The sequence below is a fragment of the Xenopus laevis genome, chromosome 6S (genome assembly GCF_017654675.1).
Source record: "Xenopus laevis strain J_2021 chromosome 6S, Xenopus_laevis_v10.1, whole genome shotgun sequence".
Lineage (NCBI taxonomy): Eukaryota > Metazoa > Chordata > Amphibia > Anura > Pipidae > Xenopus > Xenopus laevis.
The window spans coordinates 5,015,501-5,035,345 of record NC_054382.1 but is presented as its reverse complement, the minus strand read 5'-3'; the positions used below and the strand labels follow the sequence as shown (position 1 = coordinate 5,035,345).

At 42.5% G+C, this 19,845-nt stretch overlaps 1 protein-coding gene across 2 annotated transcripts in view; it reads left to right on the top strand.

The window, feature by feature from the left end:
- Window positions 1-19,845, top strand: part of wnt9a.S (wingless-type MMTV integration site family member 9A S homeolog) — an 82,202-nt gene that overhangs the window by 27,413 nt on the left and 34,944 nt on the right. The window contains exon 2 of one of the 2 annotated variants that reach the window (XM_041567326.1): window positions 2,889-3,014. The exons of the other annotated variant lie outside the window; for it this stretch is intronic. Within the exon in view, the coding sequence (XP_041423260.1) occupies window positions 2,889-3,014 (126 nt within the window). The remainder of the gene's footprint in view (window positions 1-2,888; window positions 3,015-19,845) is intronic. 2 annotated transcript variants of the gene reach the window in all.

The following is a 19,845-nucleotide window of genomic DNA, read 5'->3' as shown; positions in this document are numbered from 1 at the left end:
GCCAGATTGCTTTTTCAGTGCAGCAGAAGTAGGTGCAAGTGCATTAGGGGTGTGTAATATAATTGAAGATGCTATCTGATCCCCATTGTAAGCAGCAGTCCTGTCCTGCTTTATGGCAGCTGAGATTCTAGCTATCTGTATAACAGAACATTCTGTCCCAGTGGCTGCACAGATCCTATCTGATCCCCATTGTAAGCAGCAGTCCTGTCCTGCTTTATGGCAGCTGAGATTCTAGCTCTCTGTATAACAGAACATTCTGTCCCAGTGGCTGCACAGATCCTATCTGATCCCATTGTAAGCAGCAGTCCTGTCCTGCTTTATGGCAGCTGAGATTCTAGCTATCTGTATAACAGAACATTCTGTCCCAGTGGCTGCACAGATCCTATCTGATCCCCATTGTAAGCAGCAGTCCTGTCCTGCTTTATGGCAGCTGAGATTCTAGCTATCTGTATAACAGAACATTCTGTCCCAGTGGCTGCACAGATCCTATCTGATCCCCATTGTAAGCAGCAGTCCTGTCCTGCTTTATGGCAGCTGAGATTCTAGCTATCTGTATAACAGCTTCTGTCATAGTGGCATAGACCCAGTTTAAACCCCATTAAGATAAGAAAGTACAGGCTGCTCAGTTCAAGTAGCCAGCACATGCCATGCACTTATAAATGGTATCAGAACCAAAGTTCTATTAGCAGCCTGACCTAAGGGAAACAGCAGCAGCCCAAGTAAGTCGGCTGAGTGGCTAACGCTGAGGATAAATGGACCTGTAGGCAGAATAGAGGGAACCACAGGAAACATTAAGTGGAACACACACATGTACTTTCTCCCAGTGTTTATTTATGGTGTTGGCAGGGTGAGAGCTGCTTATTCACGCCCATTTTATGGAGTCTGAACCACAACCCCAGGCTGAGGGCTTTGGCTTTTTTTCTCTCAAGGAACGGAAGTGAAACCAGGCGTCAGTGTTACAAATTGTAATGTGTGCACTATCCTGTATAAGGAGGATGCATAGAAAGATACTGTATACTATAGCTTACAAATTAACTAATAGAGAGAGAGAGAGAGAGAGAGAGAGAGAGAGAGATCATCATCATCATCATTTATTTATATGGCGCTGACAAGTTACACAGTGCTTTATAGATATTGAGATATATGTAGAGATAGATAAGAAAGATATATACAGTAGATATATATAGATGGATAGATATAGGGATAGATAGATAGATAGATAGATAGATAGATAGATAGATAGATAGATAGATAGATAGATAGATAGATAGATAGATAGATAGATAGATAGATAGATAGATGATAGAAGATAGATAGATAGATAGATAGATAGATAGATAGATAGATAGATAGATAGATAGATAGATAGATAGATTGATGGATGGATGTATATAGGGAAAGATATATATAGGGAGAGATAGATAGATATAGAGATAGATATAGAGATAGATATAGAGATAGATAGATAGATAGATAGATAGATAGATAGATAGATAGATAGACAGACAGACAGACAGACAGACAGACAGATAGATAGATAGATATATAGATAAAGCTAGATAGATATATAGATAAAGCTAGATAGATATATAGATGATGGATAAATAGATGATGATGAATGATCGATTCATCTTGAATAAATTGTGTAAAAGGCCATGCTAGGTGTCTCAGTCATTCTGGCGAAATGCTTCCCAAATCCACAATAGAAAATTCACAGATATTTCTACATAAAAATGTCATGCTTTGTAGAAACTAATTTTGTTGAGCCAAATTTCGGAAAATGTTCACACTAAATGAAAGTAATGTAAAAATACTTTTAGGACATTTTCGTTTCCTGACGTTATTGGGTATTTGTGTCCCTTGAAATATATGTTTTCCAATCTCTGTAACTACCTTTTAAGAGAGGGACCAGCCTGTATCCAATAATTGCAGGACCAGACTCACCACACGCTAATCCAGGTGTATTAGAGGCAGCTGATATACAACTGCAGCAAACCATTCTTTATGTATTACATAGAATGCTTTGTACTCGCAATAAATTATGCATTTTTAATCCAATGTCTACTTAAGGAAACATTAAAGAGAAATAAAACCAGTAAAGGAATATACATTCATTTAACGGTCATCTTGTTGAGTGTGTAACAACATACAGTAATATAGGGGGAACTAAATTAAAAATGTGAAATATATTATATAGTCACTCCTGGGTGCTTCTTTCTTAGTGATCACATGGTTAGCATATGGTTTACAGCACTGCAGACAAGAGAGGCCTCAGTAGTATCAAATAGCAGAGTGGGTGAAATAAGAAAATGAATTGGGTATCTGAAGAGAAAATATATTTAAAAGGATAATACCATCTTTTATAAATGAATTGGCTTGCAAAGAGCTGACACTTTTTTTTAACCGTATAGTAAAAAGAGCAGGCACTTCCAAAGACTTATTAGTAGTTTATTTCACAAGGTACACAAGGCTACAGCCTTACACGTTTTGTATCTTTCAGACACTTAATCATAGGCTGAATAATCCAAAATCATATTTACTGAGGCCTCTCCAAAAAGGCAACATAAATCACTAATAGTGGTGGCCTTCGATATGACCTCACCAAAGTAAGCCAAGCCCTAATAGGCTGGTTGAATGCCATCTTGGTGCTCTCAACATTGAAGACATTACAAAACACCAAGAACTTTATATAAAATAAACAAAAAAACAATATATAATAAAATACTGAAAAAAATGATAAACAGGGAATTAGTAAGCGATAGTGAGCAATTCCCATGCCTTTTCCATGAATTATTGATACAGCATTAATCTCACCTTATATGGTCACAACTAAAGGGTGCTCCCTTGGCCATATTTGAAATTCCCCCTTTTTTTTTACGTGCCCCCAGAATTCCAGCCCTCATGTCTCTACGTTCCCACACCAGACTGACTTCGGAGGGGCAGAGCAATGGCAAGAGTCTGCACCCACCTCGGTCTAAAGAAGAGGCACCCAGACATAGACGATACACCCGAACGTGAGTAAAGATCAACGCATTTAGAGTCTTAGGGGGTCTCTGTTAAAAGGGAGATGTAAACCTAGTGCACGCAACCATCAGCACAGCACCCCTAAGCAGCCCCACTTGCCTTCTGCTAAGTACCTACCCTTACTCTTTTGGGTAAAGCATGTCTGTGGTGTGCCATCCCGTGGTGCAAGTGAACCTCAAAGTGGTGCACTTCTTATGTACTGGAGAAAGAGAGGCCAAGGCAGGGGAACCTGGCAAGTAATTGGGTCTAGCACTATATGCTGTAGGGCTTGGCAAACAACACTATAGGTCTATGTCATAACTGTAATTAAACATTTTCTATGGGCTTTAGTTGCCCTTTAGTTTAACCTAGTGGAGCATGAACATTATTTAAACTTACCACCCAACAGGGGGATCATGGGAAGTGCATGGCGTTGGCAGGGCCTGGAAATACTTTAATGGGGACGCGGCAGTAACTTGCAGTCAATTACTATACCCACATCTGCTTCATAATGAATTACTGATACTGCTCAGGCAGGAATTTCCAGAACTGGAGTACTCCAGCCAAATACTCATTGAAAACAGTATCTGCCTATCACTTTCTATTGTTCTCAAGGAGCTTAGCAAAAGTAGCCCTGTAGCCCTTTTATTGTTTTATTATCACCTTATAGAAACGTTGCATTCCTTGGGGTAGAACTCCACAAGCGATTTTTGCCGGATCGATGCCCGGCGACAAAACGCATGCGACAAGTCGAATGGAGACGCAGGCTTGAAGATTCTAATTGGACCAGTGTCGGACTGGCCCATCGGGATACCAGGAAATCTCCCGGTGGGCCCAGGTGTCAGTGGTCCTCTTGCTTCTAACCATTTGGCCTATTTCATGGTCATTCCCTATTTCTTTATGGGAAATAATGCTTAATAATGGAAGAATAGAGTATAGTAGGTAGAGAAAAGAGACTAGGAGAATAAAGAGGTTGAGTGAGGAGAGGAGGTAAAATAGTTTAGAAAGGGAGCCCTCAGCTCAGGTTTTCTGGTGGGCCCGTGGCACCCAGTCCGACACTGAATTGGACTGAATGAAAAGTTGAAGGTAAAAACGGCATTACATCCGCATGACACGACTGTCGGATGTGGACGCAGAAAGCAGCGTCTTCATCCGACAGTTGGACCGTGTAGTTGTTACCTCCGACTTTTCATTCAGTCCAATTATATCTTCACGCGTGCGACTCCATCCGACTTGTCGCGTGCGTTTTGTCGACGAAAAACCTGAATGTTGCTCACAATATTGCATCTATAGCAGGGGCAGGAACAATATACCTAGCTTTTACTCTTTAATGAGATATGCCTATTTTTATTACGTATTGACCCTGTAGTAAGTACAATTATTATTATTGGAGAGTGCCAGCATATTCTGCAGCGCTATATGATAATTGGGTGCATTGTCCATGCAGATTTACATACAAACCAGGCAATAACTCATACAAGAGGTAAATAAGGCCCTGCCTTAAACAGCTTACAGTCTAGTTCAGCAGGAACAGCCCCCTAAGTTTGCTCATAGTCTGTCCAGAGAGATCCCATAAAACTATGTCAGCATAGGTATTCCCCTGTACTAAGCACAATTCAGCAGGAACAGTCCCCTAAGTTTGCTCATAGTCTGTACAGAGAGATCCCATAAAACTATGGCAGCATAGGTATTCCCTGTACTAAGCACAATTCAGCAGGAACAGTCCCTAAGTTTGCTCATAGTCTGTCCAGAGAGATCCCATAAAACTATGTCAGCATAGGTATTCCCTGTACTAAGCACAATTCAGCAGGAACAGTCCCTAAGTTTGCTCATAGTCTGTCCAGAGAGATCCCATAAAACTATGTCAGCATAGGTATTCCCCTGTACTAAGCACAATTCAGCAGGAACAGTCCCCTAAGTTTGCTCATAGTCTGTACAGAGAGATCCCATAAAACTATGGCAGCATAGGTATTCCCTGTACTAAGCACAATTCAGCAGGAACAGCCCCTAAGTTTGCTCATAGTCTGTACAGAGAGATCCCATAAAACTATGGCAGCATAGGTATTCCCTGTACTAAGCACAATTCAGCAGGAACAGCCCCCTAAATTTGCTCATAGTCTGTACAGAGAGATCCCATAAAACTATGGCAGCATAGGTATTCCCTGTACTAAGCACAATTCAGCAGGAACAGTCCCCTAAGTTTGCTCATAGTCTGTACAAAGAGATCCCATAAAACTATGGCAGCATAGGTATTCCCTGTACTAAGCACAATTCAGCAGGAACAGTCCCTAAGTTTGCTCATAGTCTGTCCAGAGAGATCCCATAAAACTATGTCAGCATAGGTATTCCCTGTACTAAGCACAATTCAGCAGGAACAGTCCCTAAGTTTGCTCATAGTCTGTACAGAGAGATCCCATAAAACTATGTCAGCATAGGTATTCCCTGTACTAAGCACAATTCAGCAGGAACAGTCCCTAAGTTTGTTCATAGTCTGTACAGAGAGATCCCATAAAACTATGTCAGCAAAGGTATTCCCTGTACTGAGCACAATTCAGCAGGAACAGCCCCTAAGTTTGCTCATAGTCTGTACAGAGAGATCACATAAAACTATGGCAGCATAGGTATTCCCTGTACTAAGCACAATTCAGCAGGAACAGCCCCCTAAATTTGCTCATAGTCTGTACAAAGAGATCCCATAAAACTATGGCAGCATAGGTATTCCCTGTACTAAGCACAATTCAGCAGGAACAGCCCACGATGTTTGCTCTTAATGACTTGAATGAATTGACTTAGTAGTAGATTGAACCCTAATGACTCGCTTATGCACATGACTGACCAGCCAACGAACTGGTTGGGAATAATGAATTGGGACATGAGAATTCTGACTTGTGCTTAACGAGGGGATATTTTTATCTCATTAATCCAGAAATCACTTGCTACGCTTCCAACTAGTCCTCTGCCTTCCCTGCACCCGGAAAAAAGCACAGTCAGGGGGCACCCATACTCAACATTAAAGGGAAACTCTCCCCGACACATCAAATACACATCCCCGCTTTCATCCTTTGTGATGTGCACAGCAGCTGTGCTATGAAACCCATTAAGCCAATTGAGACAAGTGGCTGCACTCACTGTATGTGGACAAATTGTTTGTTTGACTTTGACTGGTGATGGCTGCCAAACTGGGGGGAAAAAGTGTTTTTTTTTTTTTAAACTACATTGATTTTCTGCTATTTTCCCCTTAACTAAACAAGAAAGAATTTGAGCGTTGACTTAAGAGTGTACAGTGAATCCCCACCTCTGCCTGTTTGCACTTATTTGAAGTGTTGGAGCTGCCATATTGCATGACCCAAACAGGTTTATAATTCATGTCAAATTAAAATATATCATTAATGTTTGCAGCGAGGCAGGGATTCTGGGATGGTGCAGAATATATAAAATCATCAGTGTAGGATTCACAGCAGAACCAGGGATTTCAGTATCAGATTAAAAAACAACAGCAAACGAAAAAAAACCATGGAAAATGAGAGTTGCGAGTGGCTACTTTGCGTGCTGAAGCCCGGGGCATTCTTACGGCTTAATGGCTATTGCAGATTTAGTGCTAGGCCAAAGGTGGACAGATGGAATTTCTCCCTGGCACAGATCATGAAAATCACAGCAATTAGAAATTCAGTTCCCTCCGCAGCTATGAGAGCAGCCAGAATCAGCCAGCTGCCTTTGCAGAGATTACACATCATTCCCCAGTGGAGCTTACAATCTAAAGACTCTGCTTTTTTCCACTTATCCAGACTGTACTGTATGCAACTGTACATATGGGACAGCCTTGAGATTTACATTGCTGCAAGTCCTGAGTTTGATTCTGACGCAGTCCACCCTCTCCCCCATTTTTTTGGGAGTTACCAGTTTCCATTCACTCTGATGCATTCCCCTGATTTCTGCCGATTTCCAGTAATTTGCAGGCAAAAATCCAGTGTGCACACGTTAGGGTTGCCATCTCACCCCTTGAAAGGCTTTTACACACTGCCGTTTTCTCCTGCGCTCCCCTGCATTGCGCTTTCTTCTGTTCAGCCGCCGTAGTAGACGCATTCAATTATTGTGCACTCACACAGACGCATGTATGCGCTGAACGCAGGTGAAATGAAACATGCTACGTCCCACCTGCGTTTGCTGCTTACATGCGTCTGTGTGAGTGCAGCCCCCTTCACAATACTGAGTGCATCTACTCTTGCGCTCCCCTGCGGCTGAACGGAAGAAATCGCAACGCAGGGGAGTCCAGGAGAAAACGGCTGTGTGTAAGAGCCCTAAAACAAACACATATCGAATCCACAGCCTTGAGGAAGTGGCTTTGCCTACGAAATGCGTCAAGTGTATACTCTTTTGTGCGCTCCATGTTTTTAAATTATTTTCAAAAAACTGATGATTTTATTAGGGCCCTTACTCACAGGCGCAGGAGTAGACGTGCTGAATTCTTTTGAATGCGGCCATACTCACACAGGCGCCGAACGCAGGTTGGGATGCAGCATGTTGCATTTTTTCCTGCGTTCGTTGCTTACATGCGTCTGTAATAGTACAGGCACTTTGAAAAGAATTCAGGAGAAGGGAGAATTCAACCTGCCTGGTACCCAGGGCAAATGCCCCTAACTTTTTACTTACCCCTCAGGGCAGATTCTGTCCTCAGGAGTTCATGGCCGCCATCTTCTTTTCTTCTTTAAACTTCAGAAGCAGACCGTCGTTTTCGGCGCATGCGCAGTTGGAGTAATATTCCGGTCCCGAACTGCGCATTCACTGTAAGTCACAAAAATTTCCAAAAGTCAAAAAACGGCACAACATTTTTTGTGACTTCTGGCGCATGCGCAATTGTTTCGGGAACGGAATGCTTCCAAAGTTTAACGAAGAAAAGAAGATGGCGGCCATGAACTCCTGAGGACAGAATCTGCACCAAGGGGTAAGTAAAAAGTTAGAAGCATTTGCCCTGGGTACCAGGTAGGCTGGGGGAGGGAGAAGGGAGGGGGGTCTACGTAGGGTAGGGGTTTTTTATGTTACGGGTTGAATTCTCATTTAAAGTTAATGGGCACATTTAATTGTCCCCAGCATCCACATCCGAATTATCATCGGGGTTAAAAAAATTTGCAATTTCGCGAATTTATTTGCCGGCGGCGAAACAAGGAAATTTGCTGCAAATTAGGGATGCACCGAATCCAGGATTCGGTTCAGGATTCGGCCAGGATTCTGCCTTTTCAGCAGGATTCGGATTCGTCCAAATCCTTCTGCCCAGCCGAACCGAATCCGAATCATAATTTGCATATTCAAATGAGGGACGGGAGGGAAATTGCGTAACTTTTTGTCACAAAACAAGGAAGTAAAAAATGTTTGCTCCTTCCCATTAGGATTCGGATTCGGTTCTGTATTTGGCCGAATCTTTCGCGAAGGATTCGGGGGTTCGGCCGAATCCGAAATAGTGGATTCGGTGCATCGCTACTGCGAATTTGCGCTTGCCGAATAAATTCGCCCATCACTATTCATACACACACACACATATATATATATATATATATATATATATATATACCTGTAAATATATACATACACATGATGTGCCAAGATATGGGCTGTTTTGCTGTATTGGATGTTATCCTTGGACAACCCCCGAATACCCAACCGCTGCTCTGCGCCCGTCAGCAAAACTGAAATGAAGTTCATGTTGCGGGTGGTCTCGCAGGCTGCTGCCAGGACTCTGAGCACCTACAGGAATTAAAGTGACACTGACACCTGCAGGGTAAGAACCTAAAAAAATCTAGTAGTAGAAAACTCTGTAAAATGATTGGCTGCTGACTCTCCTGTGCCTGAAACTCTCTTCTGAGTGTGGGTGTCTCCTCATGGGTGGGGCTATCAAAGGGATTATCCTTCATGTCCTTCTTCCTGGTTGGCTGTTGGAGTCATGTGACCAGCAGCAGCTCCTGATCCACAGGATCAGGAGTCTGACTAATGTTGAACTACAATAATCAGCTAAAAGCTGAAAATGTTGTTTTACCGGCAACTTCCAGCATTCCACTGCCAAAATCTTACTGCTTGTATCTCGGCAAACCTCAAACCCATTTGTAACTGGCAATATCCAAGAACGACCGCTCCATCCTACTTTCTGCATTTCTATTTGGCCTTTGGAACCACTGAATTCTTCCGCAGACCGTATTACGCGGCATGTGGTATGTTCGTTTGTTGTCGCTCCAGCAGTAAGACTCGCTTGTGAGTTTCTGTCTACGCCTCGGCTTTTTCATTTTGGCCAAATTTCGCTTTCTGACACTGGATTCTGTTGTGTTTTCCAATTCACCGTTTGACCCTCATTCCTTCCCTGTGCCTCAGAGGTAACCCATTCATTTGCAGTGTGTGAGCCATGGGTGCGGGGAGTGCGAGCGCTTTTTAGTTCCTAACCACATCCTTCTTCGTTTTTACTGTCCCAGCATTCACTCTCTTGCTCTCCTGAGACTGTTCTGGTTTCTCTGTGTATTGTACAGGCTGCTGTCAGTTTTTTCTAATGGGTAGAAGTGTAGAAATGATATTTTATGCAGTGAAAGTCAAATCCAATATTTCCTATCGTATTCAGTGGATGTGTGTCTATCCCACCCCTTAAATGCCAGACATACAGGTATGGGATCCGTTATCTGGAAACAGCACCGCACCAGGCTGGCCAGGTGTCCTAGGCTCATTTTTATGGTTTAGGTCTCCTTTAAAGGGGACCTGTCACCCTAAGAAATAATTCCAAATTCTTTTCTATCATGAGAGTTGAGCAAAATAAAGTTTACTCACACTATATTTATTATTTCGTTTTTGTTTTCTTCACTCATGGAATTCACAATCATATTAAGCAGGCAGGTGCCATTTTGTGACAACGCAAGTTGTTGATCACCCCAAAATCTTGTGTATGTACCAGAATTAGGGACCTGATGCCCATGCACGGTACCCTACACAATTATAGATTGTGAGGAGGAAGGGGAAATGTAGGGAGTGAAGTGACATTTAGGAAGTACTGAATGGAAAGTGAAAGGAAGTGACTGCCCCGCCCCTATGCCTGAGAAATAGAGGAGGGGCATGCAATATATGATTGACAGGTGAAACTATAAAATCAGATGATAAAAGGTATGGATGTTTTAAAGAAAAAAAGAATTTGGGTTTCATGTTTAGTTTGCAAATTACTTTCATTATACAGCTTTGTATGTGTGGGTGACAGGTCCACTTTAAGACAAAGAATTCTGTGAATTCAAGATGTTGGCATTATTTTGTCCCCTGCCTGTATTTAATGGAAGTTTAAAAACCGGGCGAAATCGTTGAGATGCCATCACCTTACTACTGGATTAGCATACCTCCCTACATTTTTAAATAAAAAGAGGGACAAAAAAGTTGGCACCCATTTTTATGGCCACGCCCCCTAATTGCTGTGTTGATTTTACAAAATTTCGGGGTTATAAAAGTTTGAACATATTGCTGTGTTTTTTTTCAGTTATTACAGTTTTGCTAATGAAGGTGAATTGCCCTTTAAGCTGTAAGTCTAACTTTTCCCAAGGGACCTGCTTATCTTATATTGTTACAATTACTTATTTGCTTATCTAGATACATTTGAATTGTTACAAATGTATCTTATCTTCTGTTGTGGCTGTTATGGGCTCTCTGCCAAAAGCCAATTAAGTTAGAAACTTTGTTTCTTTTTCTGGCTGTTCAGTGCAGAGAAAAACAGGATTTTCCAATACAAATGAGGGACTGCGGGTTGAGCTGTCAAAAGAGGGACTGTCCCTCTAAAAACGGGACAATTGGGAGGTATGTAAAGTTGCTGCTGAGCACAAGTGCTAACGTAAATCCTTGGCTGCTGCAATATTGTTAGTGATACAATGGCCACGAGCAGGCAATCTTCAGCTCACACCTATTATATTTCTCCACTAAAGGCCCTTACACACAAGGATTTTTTTTTTCACCCTTCTTCCCTGGCCACTGAGTTTTGTTGTGTTTCATCGCACGGCAACAGATGTCTTGATCTGGGTCTCCCCATAATTTTATCTCTGTGCAGCGTGTAAGTGAGTTCCTGTGGGTACTGATCCGCAAGCACTTACGCATTTCTGTGTGGTAGAATGCACAGAAATCCAATGCACAGAAACTATTTATATATTTTTGTTTTAAAAAAAATTCTGGCTATAAGAGATAAATGTTTCAGCCTAATCTACTGCAAGCTGCAGACAAGACAACTAGGCTGTGGGTCAATAGTGTCTTTAAAGAGATTCTGTCATGATTTTTATGATGTGGTTTTTATTTCTAAATTACACTGTTTACACTGCAAATAATTCACTTTACCATGAAAAATGGAATTCTTTACAAGTGTATTTTTGTTTAGTTGTAATATTGGTGTGTAGGTGCATCTCAGGTCATTTTGCCTGGTCATGTGATTTCAGAAAGAGCCAGCACTTTCGGATGGAACTGCTTTCTGGCAGGCTGTTGTTTTTCCTACTCAATGTAACTGAATGTGTCTCAGTGGGACCTGGATTTTAATATTGAGTGTTGTTCTTAGATCTACCAGGCAGCTGTTATCTTGTGTTAGGGAGCTGTTATCTGGTTACCTTCCCATTGTTCTGTTGTTAGGCTGCTGGGGGGAAAGGGAGGGGGTGATCACTCCAACTTGCAGTACAGCAGTAAAGAGTGACTGAAGCACAAATCACATGACTGGGTGCAGTTGGAAAACTGACAATATGTCTAGCCCCATGTCAGATTTCAAAATTAAATATAATAAAAACCGTTTGCTCTTTTGAAAAACTGATTCCAGTGCAGAATTCTGCTGGAGCAGCACTATTAACTGTGTGTTTTGAAAAGAAAAAAAAAACAACATATTTTCCCATGACAGTATCCGTTTAATGTACATAACTTACACTTTCCTAGATAGCCCCTGTTACAGTTTATTCGGGCTGTTAGGCAGTAGCGATGTGCGGGCTGGCCCAATACCCGCAGGACCTGTGGGTCGGTTGGGTCGGCCGACCTCGGGTGCCACCTTCAACTGCTGACTTCTGGCTTTAAAGCCTCCACTTCCTCGTCCCGCCTCCCTTTTGTGACATCATTGGCAGGGCGGGTCATCGCGAGTCTATAAAGGAAAGCCAGAAGTCAGGCTTGGGCAGACGCGGGTGGAGGGAGGGCGGATGCGGATCGGGAAAAACCATTTGGCTTATTTTCCTTTTAAACTTACTGGTGTTTGTAGTTCTGTAGTGGCTGGAGGATTTAAAGTGATTTGCTAAGGATGATGGGAGATGTAGTACTATAGTACAAGTATGTTAGGGATACAGATATCTCCGCTGAATAGAAATGTACTTCACCTTAGATTAAACTGTCTACTTCATATACACAGGCCATTAAATATGATTTGCTTTATGACTGAAACACTGGAGTCGCTCCCCCCCAGTTAACTCTGTATGCTGGGGGGGGGGGGGCCTAGTAATAACCAGCGCATTCTTTATTCATTATCATAGTTTTATTTATTAATGGTGCATAATTAAAAATAGAAAATATGTTTTTGTAGCAGTGGAGTATAGTGATGGGCGATTCACCAGGCGCGAATTCGGGATGAATTTCTGCGTTTCCCTGCCGGCGAATAAATTGCTGCGAATATTTTCTGGAGTCAAAAAATTTTGGACTCAAGTCGGAAAAGTCACTCACTTTCACACGTCAACATTATTTGGACGCCCATTGACTTTAATGTCAGCGTCAAAATTGACGCAGGCATCAAATTCGAGTTTCACAAATTTTTCGCCGTTTCGTGAATTTTGCAGGAAATTCGTGAATTTTCCGGCAAAGCGAAGCGGGACAAATTCACCCGTCACTAGTGGAGTGGATATCTGCCTCTAGATATGATATAGGGGCAGATGTATCAAGGGTCGAATATTGAGGGTTAATTAACTCTCGATATTCGACTGCCGAATTAAATTCCTTCGACTTCGAATATTGAAGTCGAAGGATTTTGCGCAATTCGTTCGATCGAACGATCGAAGGAATAATCGTTCGATCGAACGATGAAATCCTTCGAATTGAACGATTCGAAGGATTTTAATCCATCGATCGTAGGACCTTCCCGATAGGCTAACATTGGCCTCGGTAGGTTTTAGGTGGCGAACTAGGGGGTCGAATAAATTTTTAAAGAGAAAGTAATTCGATTATCGAATGGTCGAATAGTCGAACGATTTTTAGTTCGATTCGATGTCGAAGGTCGAAGTAGCCATTTCGATGGTCGAAGTAGCCAAAAAAAACATTCGAAATTCAAACTATTTTTCCTCTATTCCTTCACTCAAACTTAGTGAATGGGCCCCATAATGTTTCCCCTTTATTTCCCCAGTAAGGGATTGAAGTTGCTTCCAAGGGGGGAGACTAGTGGGAGTGATTGGAGGGCTTCACTGGTGTCATGTGACTCCACTGTTGTATAAGAGGGAGGGAAAGTATCACCTTCTTTTTCCTGGAACCCAAGTTGGGCCAATAGGTCCCAGATGTGTCAAGCCTATTTATATAACCTTCTTGGGCAAAGCAGTGGGACGTGGCTGGGGCCATAATGGGTCAACGGCATTGTAAACACACTTGACATGTGACTTGAGTTGGGTTTATATGCTGAATTACTATTATTATAGTATTACGTATTGTGACTCTGGAATTTGACTTGTTCCTGTTTATTATAAATTCAAAAAAATCTCTGTGTCCATGCTTATTTAGATAAAAAAAATCTTTTTATTGTATCATAATAAAATCCCAAAAAAGCCCACATTGAGCCTAACGCGTTTCATGCTTGCCTAGCACTTAGTCGTAGGCAATCCCAAATGGAACACATATCTCCATACATATCGTTCCTGTTTATTAACAACAATCATCTGTTTCTTCCCTTCTGCTGGGCAAAGTGGTTATAGAGGGGCGCAGCTGCATCTTCACAAACCTAATGGAAGTATATAGCAGTTATAAAAGCGCCATTCTCCATCACCCCCCAAACTTTTTATAGAGGAACTTTCCCCTTTACATCCAAATTGTTCATTTGTATCACTATATAATACACAAAAGCCATGAATATCTTGTGAATGATATCCTTATAAACGGTGAGTTCTGAGGTCATCAGTTATAAACGGTGAGTTCTGATGTCATTTCTGTCACATGACTCTCTGAAACTTGTGTATTATAATAAATAAAGTACCCCTGTTGCAAAATATGAGGATATTAGAAGTCACCTTGGAGTTCCATAACCTTCGGCCTCGTGTTTTTATATGGTCATAAAACTCCTCGGTAAATTATAATTAGGGCGTACGGAATCCACTATTTTGGATTCGGCCGAACCCCCAAATCCTTTGTGAAAGATTCGGGCGAATACCAAACCGAATCCGAACCCTTTTTTGCATATGCAAATTAGGGGTGGGAAGGGGAAAAACATTTTACTTCCTTGTTTTGTGACCAAAAGTCACATGATTTCCCTCCCCATCCCTAATTTGCATATGCAAATTTGGATTCGGATTCGGTTCGGCTGGGCAGAAAGATTCGGCCGAATCCGAATCCTGCTGAAAAAGGCCGAATCCTTGCAGAATCCCGAACCGAATCCTGGATTCGATGCATCCCTACTTATAATATCCTTATAATTTATAGTGATGGGCGAATTTATTCGCCAGGCGCGAAGTCGCGGCGAATTTGCGCGATTCGCCGGCAGCGAATAAATTCGCGAAAATTCGCCCGAAAAAAAACGCCGGCGTCAAAAAAAATTTTGCCGCGTCGAAAAAAATGGACGGCGTAAAAAACGGGCGCCGGCGTAAAAAACGAGACGCCAGCGTCGTTTCGCGAATTTTTCGCCGTTTCGCGAATTTCGCTCAAATTCGCCCATCACTAATAATTTACAAGAGGGGGTACTTTATTCACTATATAGTGTGAGCCTTGTACAGTATATTAAAATGCATTTCATCTAAAACAAACATGCATGCCCATGTCACCCCTCTGCCATAATGGTTAGCTCCAGAAGATCCATTGGCATTAATGTTCATCGTAAGCTCTTAGGGGCAGATTCACTGAAGGGCGAAGTGGCTAACGCTAGCGACTTTTGTCAGTGTTTCCACCCGCAGGGACAATTCACTAACAGGCGCAGGCACCAATTCGCTAGAGAAAGTGACCGTCGCTAGCGTTCAGTCTCACTCTTATCGCCAGGCGTTTTTTCACTCTAGTGAATCTGCAGAGTAACGATCAATCACCAAAGTGCGGATTTTACTGAACGTAGTTACCTCTTTCGCTAGAGTTGCTATAAAGCTGCTAGATCTTCCTCAATCTTCTGTCACTTACATTATGGGGCCAATTCACCACGCTCGAGTGAAGGATTCGAAGTAAAAAAACTTCGAATTTTGAAGTGTTTTTTGGGCTACTTAGACCATCGACTACGACTTCGACTTCGAATCGAAGGATTCGAACTAAAAATCGTTCGACTATTCGACCATTCGACCATTCGATAGTCGAAGTACTGTCTCTTTAAGAAAAAGCTTCAACCCCCTAGTTCGCCATCTAAAACCTACCGAAGTCAATGTTAGCCTATGGGGAAGGTCGCCATAGGCTTGCCTAAGTTTTTTTGGTCGAAGGATATTCCTTCGATCGTTGGATTAAAATCCTTGGAATCGTTCGATTCAAAGGATTTAATAGTTCGATCGAACAATTATTCGTTCGATCGCAGTTTTTGCGCTAAAATCCCAGTCGAATATCGAGGGTTAATTAAATTTATTCGACCCTTGGTGAATTTGCCCCTATATCCTGTGAGCCAAAAATGCATTAAAGTTCCAAAAACGCTGGTGACTTTTCCTTTTTTGAAGCGGAATTGCCTGCAAATGTCCTGACTTTTTTTGGGTAAGCGGTTTTCTCCAGACATTTTATAACATATGGAACATTCATTTTACAGTGGGCTGATGTGTAGGGCATTATATTAACTCTCTTGTCTTTAGAGGTTCCCTCCTGGACATTTGTAAGAAAAAGTGGTAACTTCAAGCATTTGCGCCAACATTTATAATAAAGACGTCCATACAACTTTAAATTACTCGCTGTATGCAAATAGACCTAATCGCAAGATCACTAGCGCATTTTTGCTAGGCACAAACGAACGCTCGCTATGAAATGTTCGCACTGCAGAAGTAACGCCAGTGAAAAGCCGCTAGCATTCAGCGCCCGACTTCGAATATTAGTGAATTAACGTACTGGTAGGGAATTTGTGCTTGGCGAAGTGGTGCGATGCGTGCGAAGCAGTCGCTAGCGACAATTCGTAGTTTAGTAAATCTGCCCATCATGAGCTTTTAGTCGGAGCAGTAAATGTCCTATGCTGGTGTCACAGGAATATAGAATAAAGAATATCGTCTACTATAGTTACTTGTCAGCGGCCTGGGGAATCCATAATGAAACGTGAGGAGGGTATAGGAACTCCCAGGTGATGAATAGTTGGGCAAACACAGGCATTGTCTGTCTTTATAGAGCATGACGGCTCAGGGATGTCAAGCTTCTTGCCCCATGTCATCTGAGTTTAATCTTTATTGATAACACAGACACGTCGCTCATGTCAGCCCAGTGCAATATTTGCATTCCAAGGCCCGTAACAAAAGACGGTAATGTTCTGCGCTTGTAATTCTTCTTTCGGCTGTGTTGACCTTTAAAGAATTCTCTCATTACCATGCCTGTAATGATGCCAGTGTGTGTGTGTGTGTGAGAGTAGGGAGGGTTGTGTACATTTGTGCATCAAGTAATACAAATAAAGCTGAGCTCATCAATGGGCTCACCAATGGGCTCACCAATGGGCTCACCAATGGGCTCACCAATGGGCTCACCAATGGGCTCACCAATGGGCTCATCAATGGGCTCACCAATGGGCTCATCAATGGGCTCACCAATGGGCTCATCAATGGGCTCATCAATGGGCTCACTAATGGGCTCATCAATGGGCTCATCAATGGGCTCACCAATGGGCTCATTAATGGGCTCACCAATGGGCTCACCAATGGGCTCACCAATGGGCTCACCAATGGGCTCACCAATGGGCTCATCAATGGGCTCACCAATGGGCTCATCAATGGGCTCACCAATGGGCTCATCAATGGGCTCATCAATGGGCTCACTAATGGGCTCATCAATGGGCTCATCAATGGGCTCACCAATGGGCTCATTAATGGGCTCATCAATGGGCTCATCAATGGGTTCATCAATGGGCTCACCAATGGGCTCATCAAAGCGGCCAGCTCAGCCCATTTATTATGGCCCAGGTATGGGTCCCTTCTGATTACCTGCCTGGACAAAAATCAAACCATTGGCCCAGTGCTACATGGGGCCAAGCTGGACAATGATCTGTGTCTCACCAAATAAGCCGATCTATTTGTGTATTGCCAACTTTTCACTAGAGCTGGCCATAGACGAGGAGATATATCCTTATATCCGGTGAACGATCGTCAAATCTCCCAACCTACAGCTAACTATCAGTGATGGGCATATTTCGGCCGTTTCGCCAAAAAATTCACAAATCTCTTGCGAAATTCGCAAAACTGTGTAAAGTTTGCGAAACTCGAATTTTGATGCTGGCGTCAACATTTTTTGATGCCGGTGAGAATTCCGATGCTGGTGACAATTTGACGCACATCAAAGTCAAAGGGTGTCTTTAATTGTCATCAAAAAAATTAGCTTCTCAACAGCCAATCAGAGCCCACTGAGCATGTGAGTGTCACAGACACTTTCCAAGATGGTGACCCCCTGTGACAAGTTTGAAGTCCTGGATCATTGCTGCTATTGACAAGCTCAAACTTTAGCCTCGTGCAATAAGTTCACTATATCAAATATGCCATTTTTAGCCACATTCATTTTTATGGTTTACTTAACCTTTAACACTACCAGTATATCTGCTGGAAAGTGAACAAATATTTGCCTTCTTAATATGAATGTATCCCCTTCTGAACAATATGTGCTTATAGGACCTGCAAGTTCAACTTTAAAGCAGGGGTTGGTTCCCTTTAAATAGGGCAATTCATCTTAAAATATCTATATTTTTCAAAGATTATTTCACAGTATACCCTCACCCTCTCATGCTCAGCAAGCAAGATAGATGACTTTCCAAACTGCTACAGTTTGATTCAGCGATTGATATATTTCTCCGCAGTACGGGTATAGGACCTGTTATCCAGAATTTTTGGGGTGTTTTGGATAACTGATCTTATCGTAGTTTGAATCTTCATACCTGAAGTCTACTAGAAAATCATATAAACATGAAATAAACCCAATAGGCTGGTTTTGCTACCAATAAGGATTAATTATATCTTAGTTGGGATCAAGTACAAGCTACTGTTTTATTATTACTGAGTAAAAGGAAATCATTGAAAAAAAAAATTGAGTTATTTGATTTTAATGGAGTCAATGGGAGTCAGCCTTCCTGTAATTTGGAGGTTTCTGGATAACAGGTTTCTGGATAATGGATCCCATACCTGTACCATCAGCTGTACTACTGAGCATGCTCCCTGAGCAGATAAAGTGTTAAGGTGGCCATACATAGGGAGATCCGCTAGTTTGGCGGTAACTAAACAAGCGGATCGCTCCCTGATACGCCCACATTGAGGTGGGCGATATCGAGCTGATCCAATCTTGGGCCCTAGGGCCCAACGATCGGATTAGAATGGAGGCTATACGGGGGGTCGGATTGCGGGACCGCATCAACGAACAGGTGCGGCCTCGATCCGAAAGGATTTTTTACCCTACCCGATCAACATCTGCCCCACTTTCAGCCAGATATCGATCTGGGACGCCCAGGGCGATCCTGGCCCCTCCGCCGCCTGAGGCAACAGCAGTTGCTGCTGCCCCCCCTCCCCCGGGAATTCGCTCTTAAAGTACCAGGAGCAGCATTTTTGCTGCCCCTGGTACCTAGTGGGGCACTGCCGCCTAAGGCGACAGCCTCAACTCGCCTCATTGGCGAAGCACCCCTGGGGACTCCCATCCGTATTTGTCCCGACCCGCACCCACCCGGCATCCACCCTCCCTCCACCCACGCCCGCCTGAGCCCGACTTCCGGGTTTTCTCTATAGACCCGCACCGCCGATGATGTCACAAAAGGGGTGGGGCGATGTCTATAAAACCAGAAGTCGGAAACTGGCAATGAAAGTGGGTGAGCTCGACCCGGACTGCAAAGAGGGGTGCGACGTCGACCCGAACCCGTGGGTATCGGTGCTGGCCTGCACATAGATAGTTTATAGAGCTGGTATCAGAAACAAGATCATTTATTCAAACTTCTACATTTTAAAACTGCAACAAATAGAAAAGCAATTGAAAATATATCTGTATATCTGTATATCTTATTTCTGATATACTACTTCAACACAATCTTTTGTTTGTAAAGTTTTACTGTCCCTTTAATTACTTAAGTCAAAAATGAAAGGCCAATCGGTGCATATTTCAGAGTAGATAACAAATGTTGGGGCGTGGTGGTGGAGGAAATTGTTCTGTGGTGTATAATATGATAAATAAATCCATTATGAAGAGGGAATTATTCTCAAGTGTTGTTACCTGGGCCAGGTTATTTATATAAGATACGTAACTGACATGTGTAACAACACGCTCCAAACATACTGTCCTCCCATGAACACGTGTCCCTTTGCTGATGGATTAGTGAACAGTCTCGTTGCTGAGTGAGCTCTCGTTAGACCGTAACTTCTGGCTGATTATTTGGGAAATTATTCTTATACCTCCATGTCCCTTAATACAAATCATTACATTGAGTAATGACAGTTTCCTTTTAATTGTATTGTCATAGTTACAGATCCTACATTGATATTCATACATTGGCTTCTGTATTCTTGTATTTTC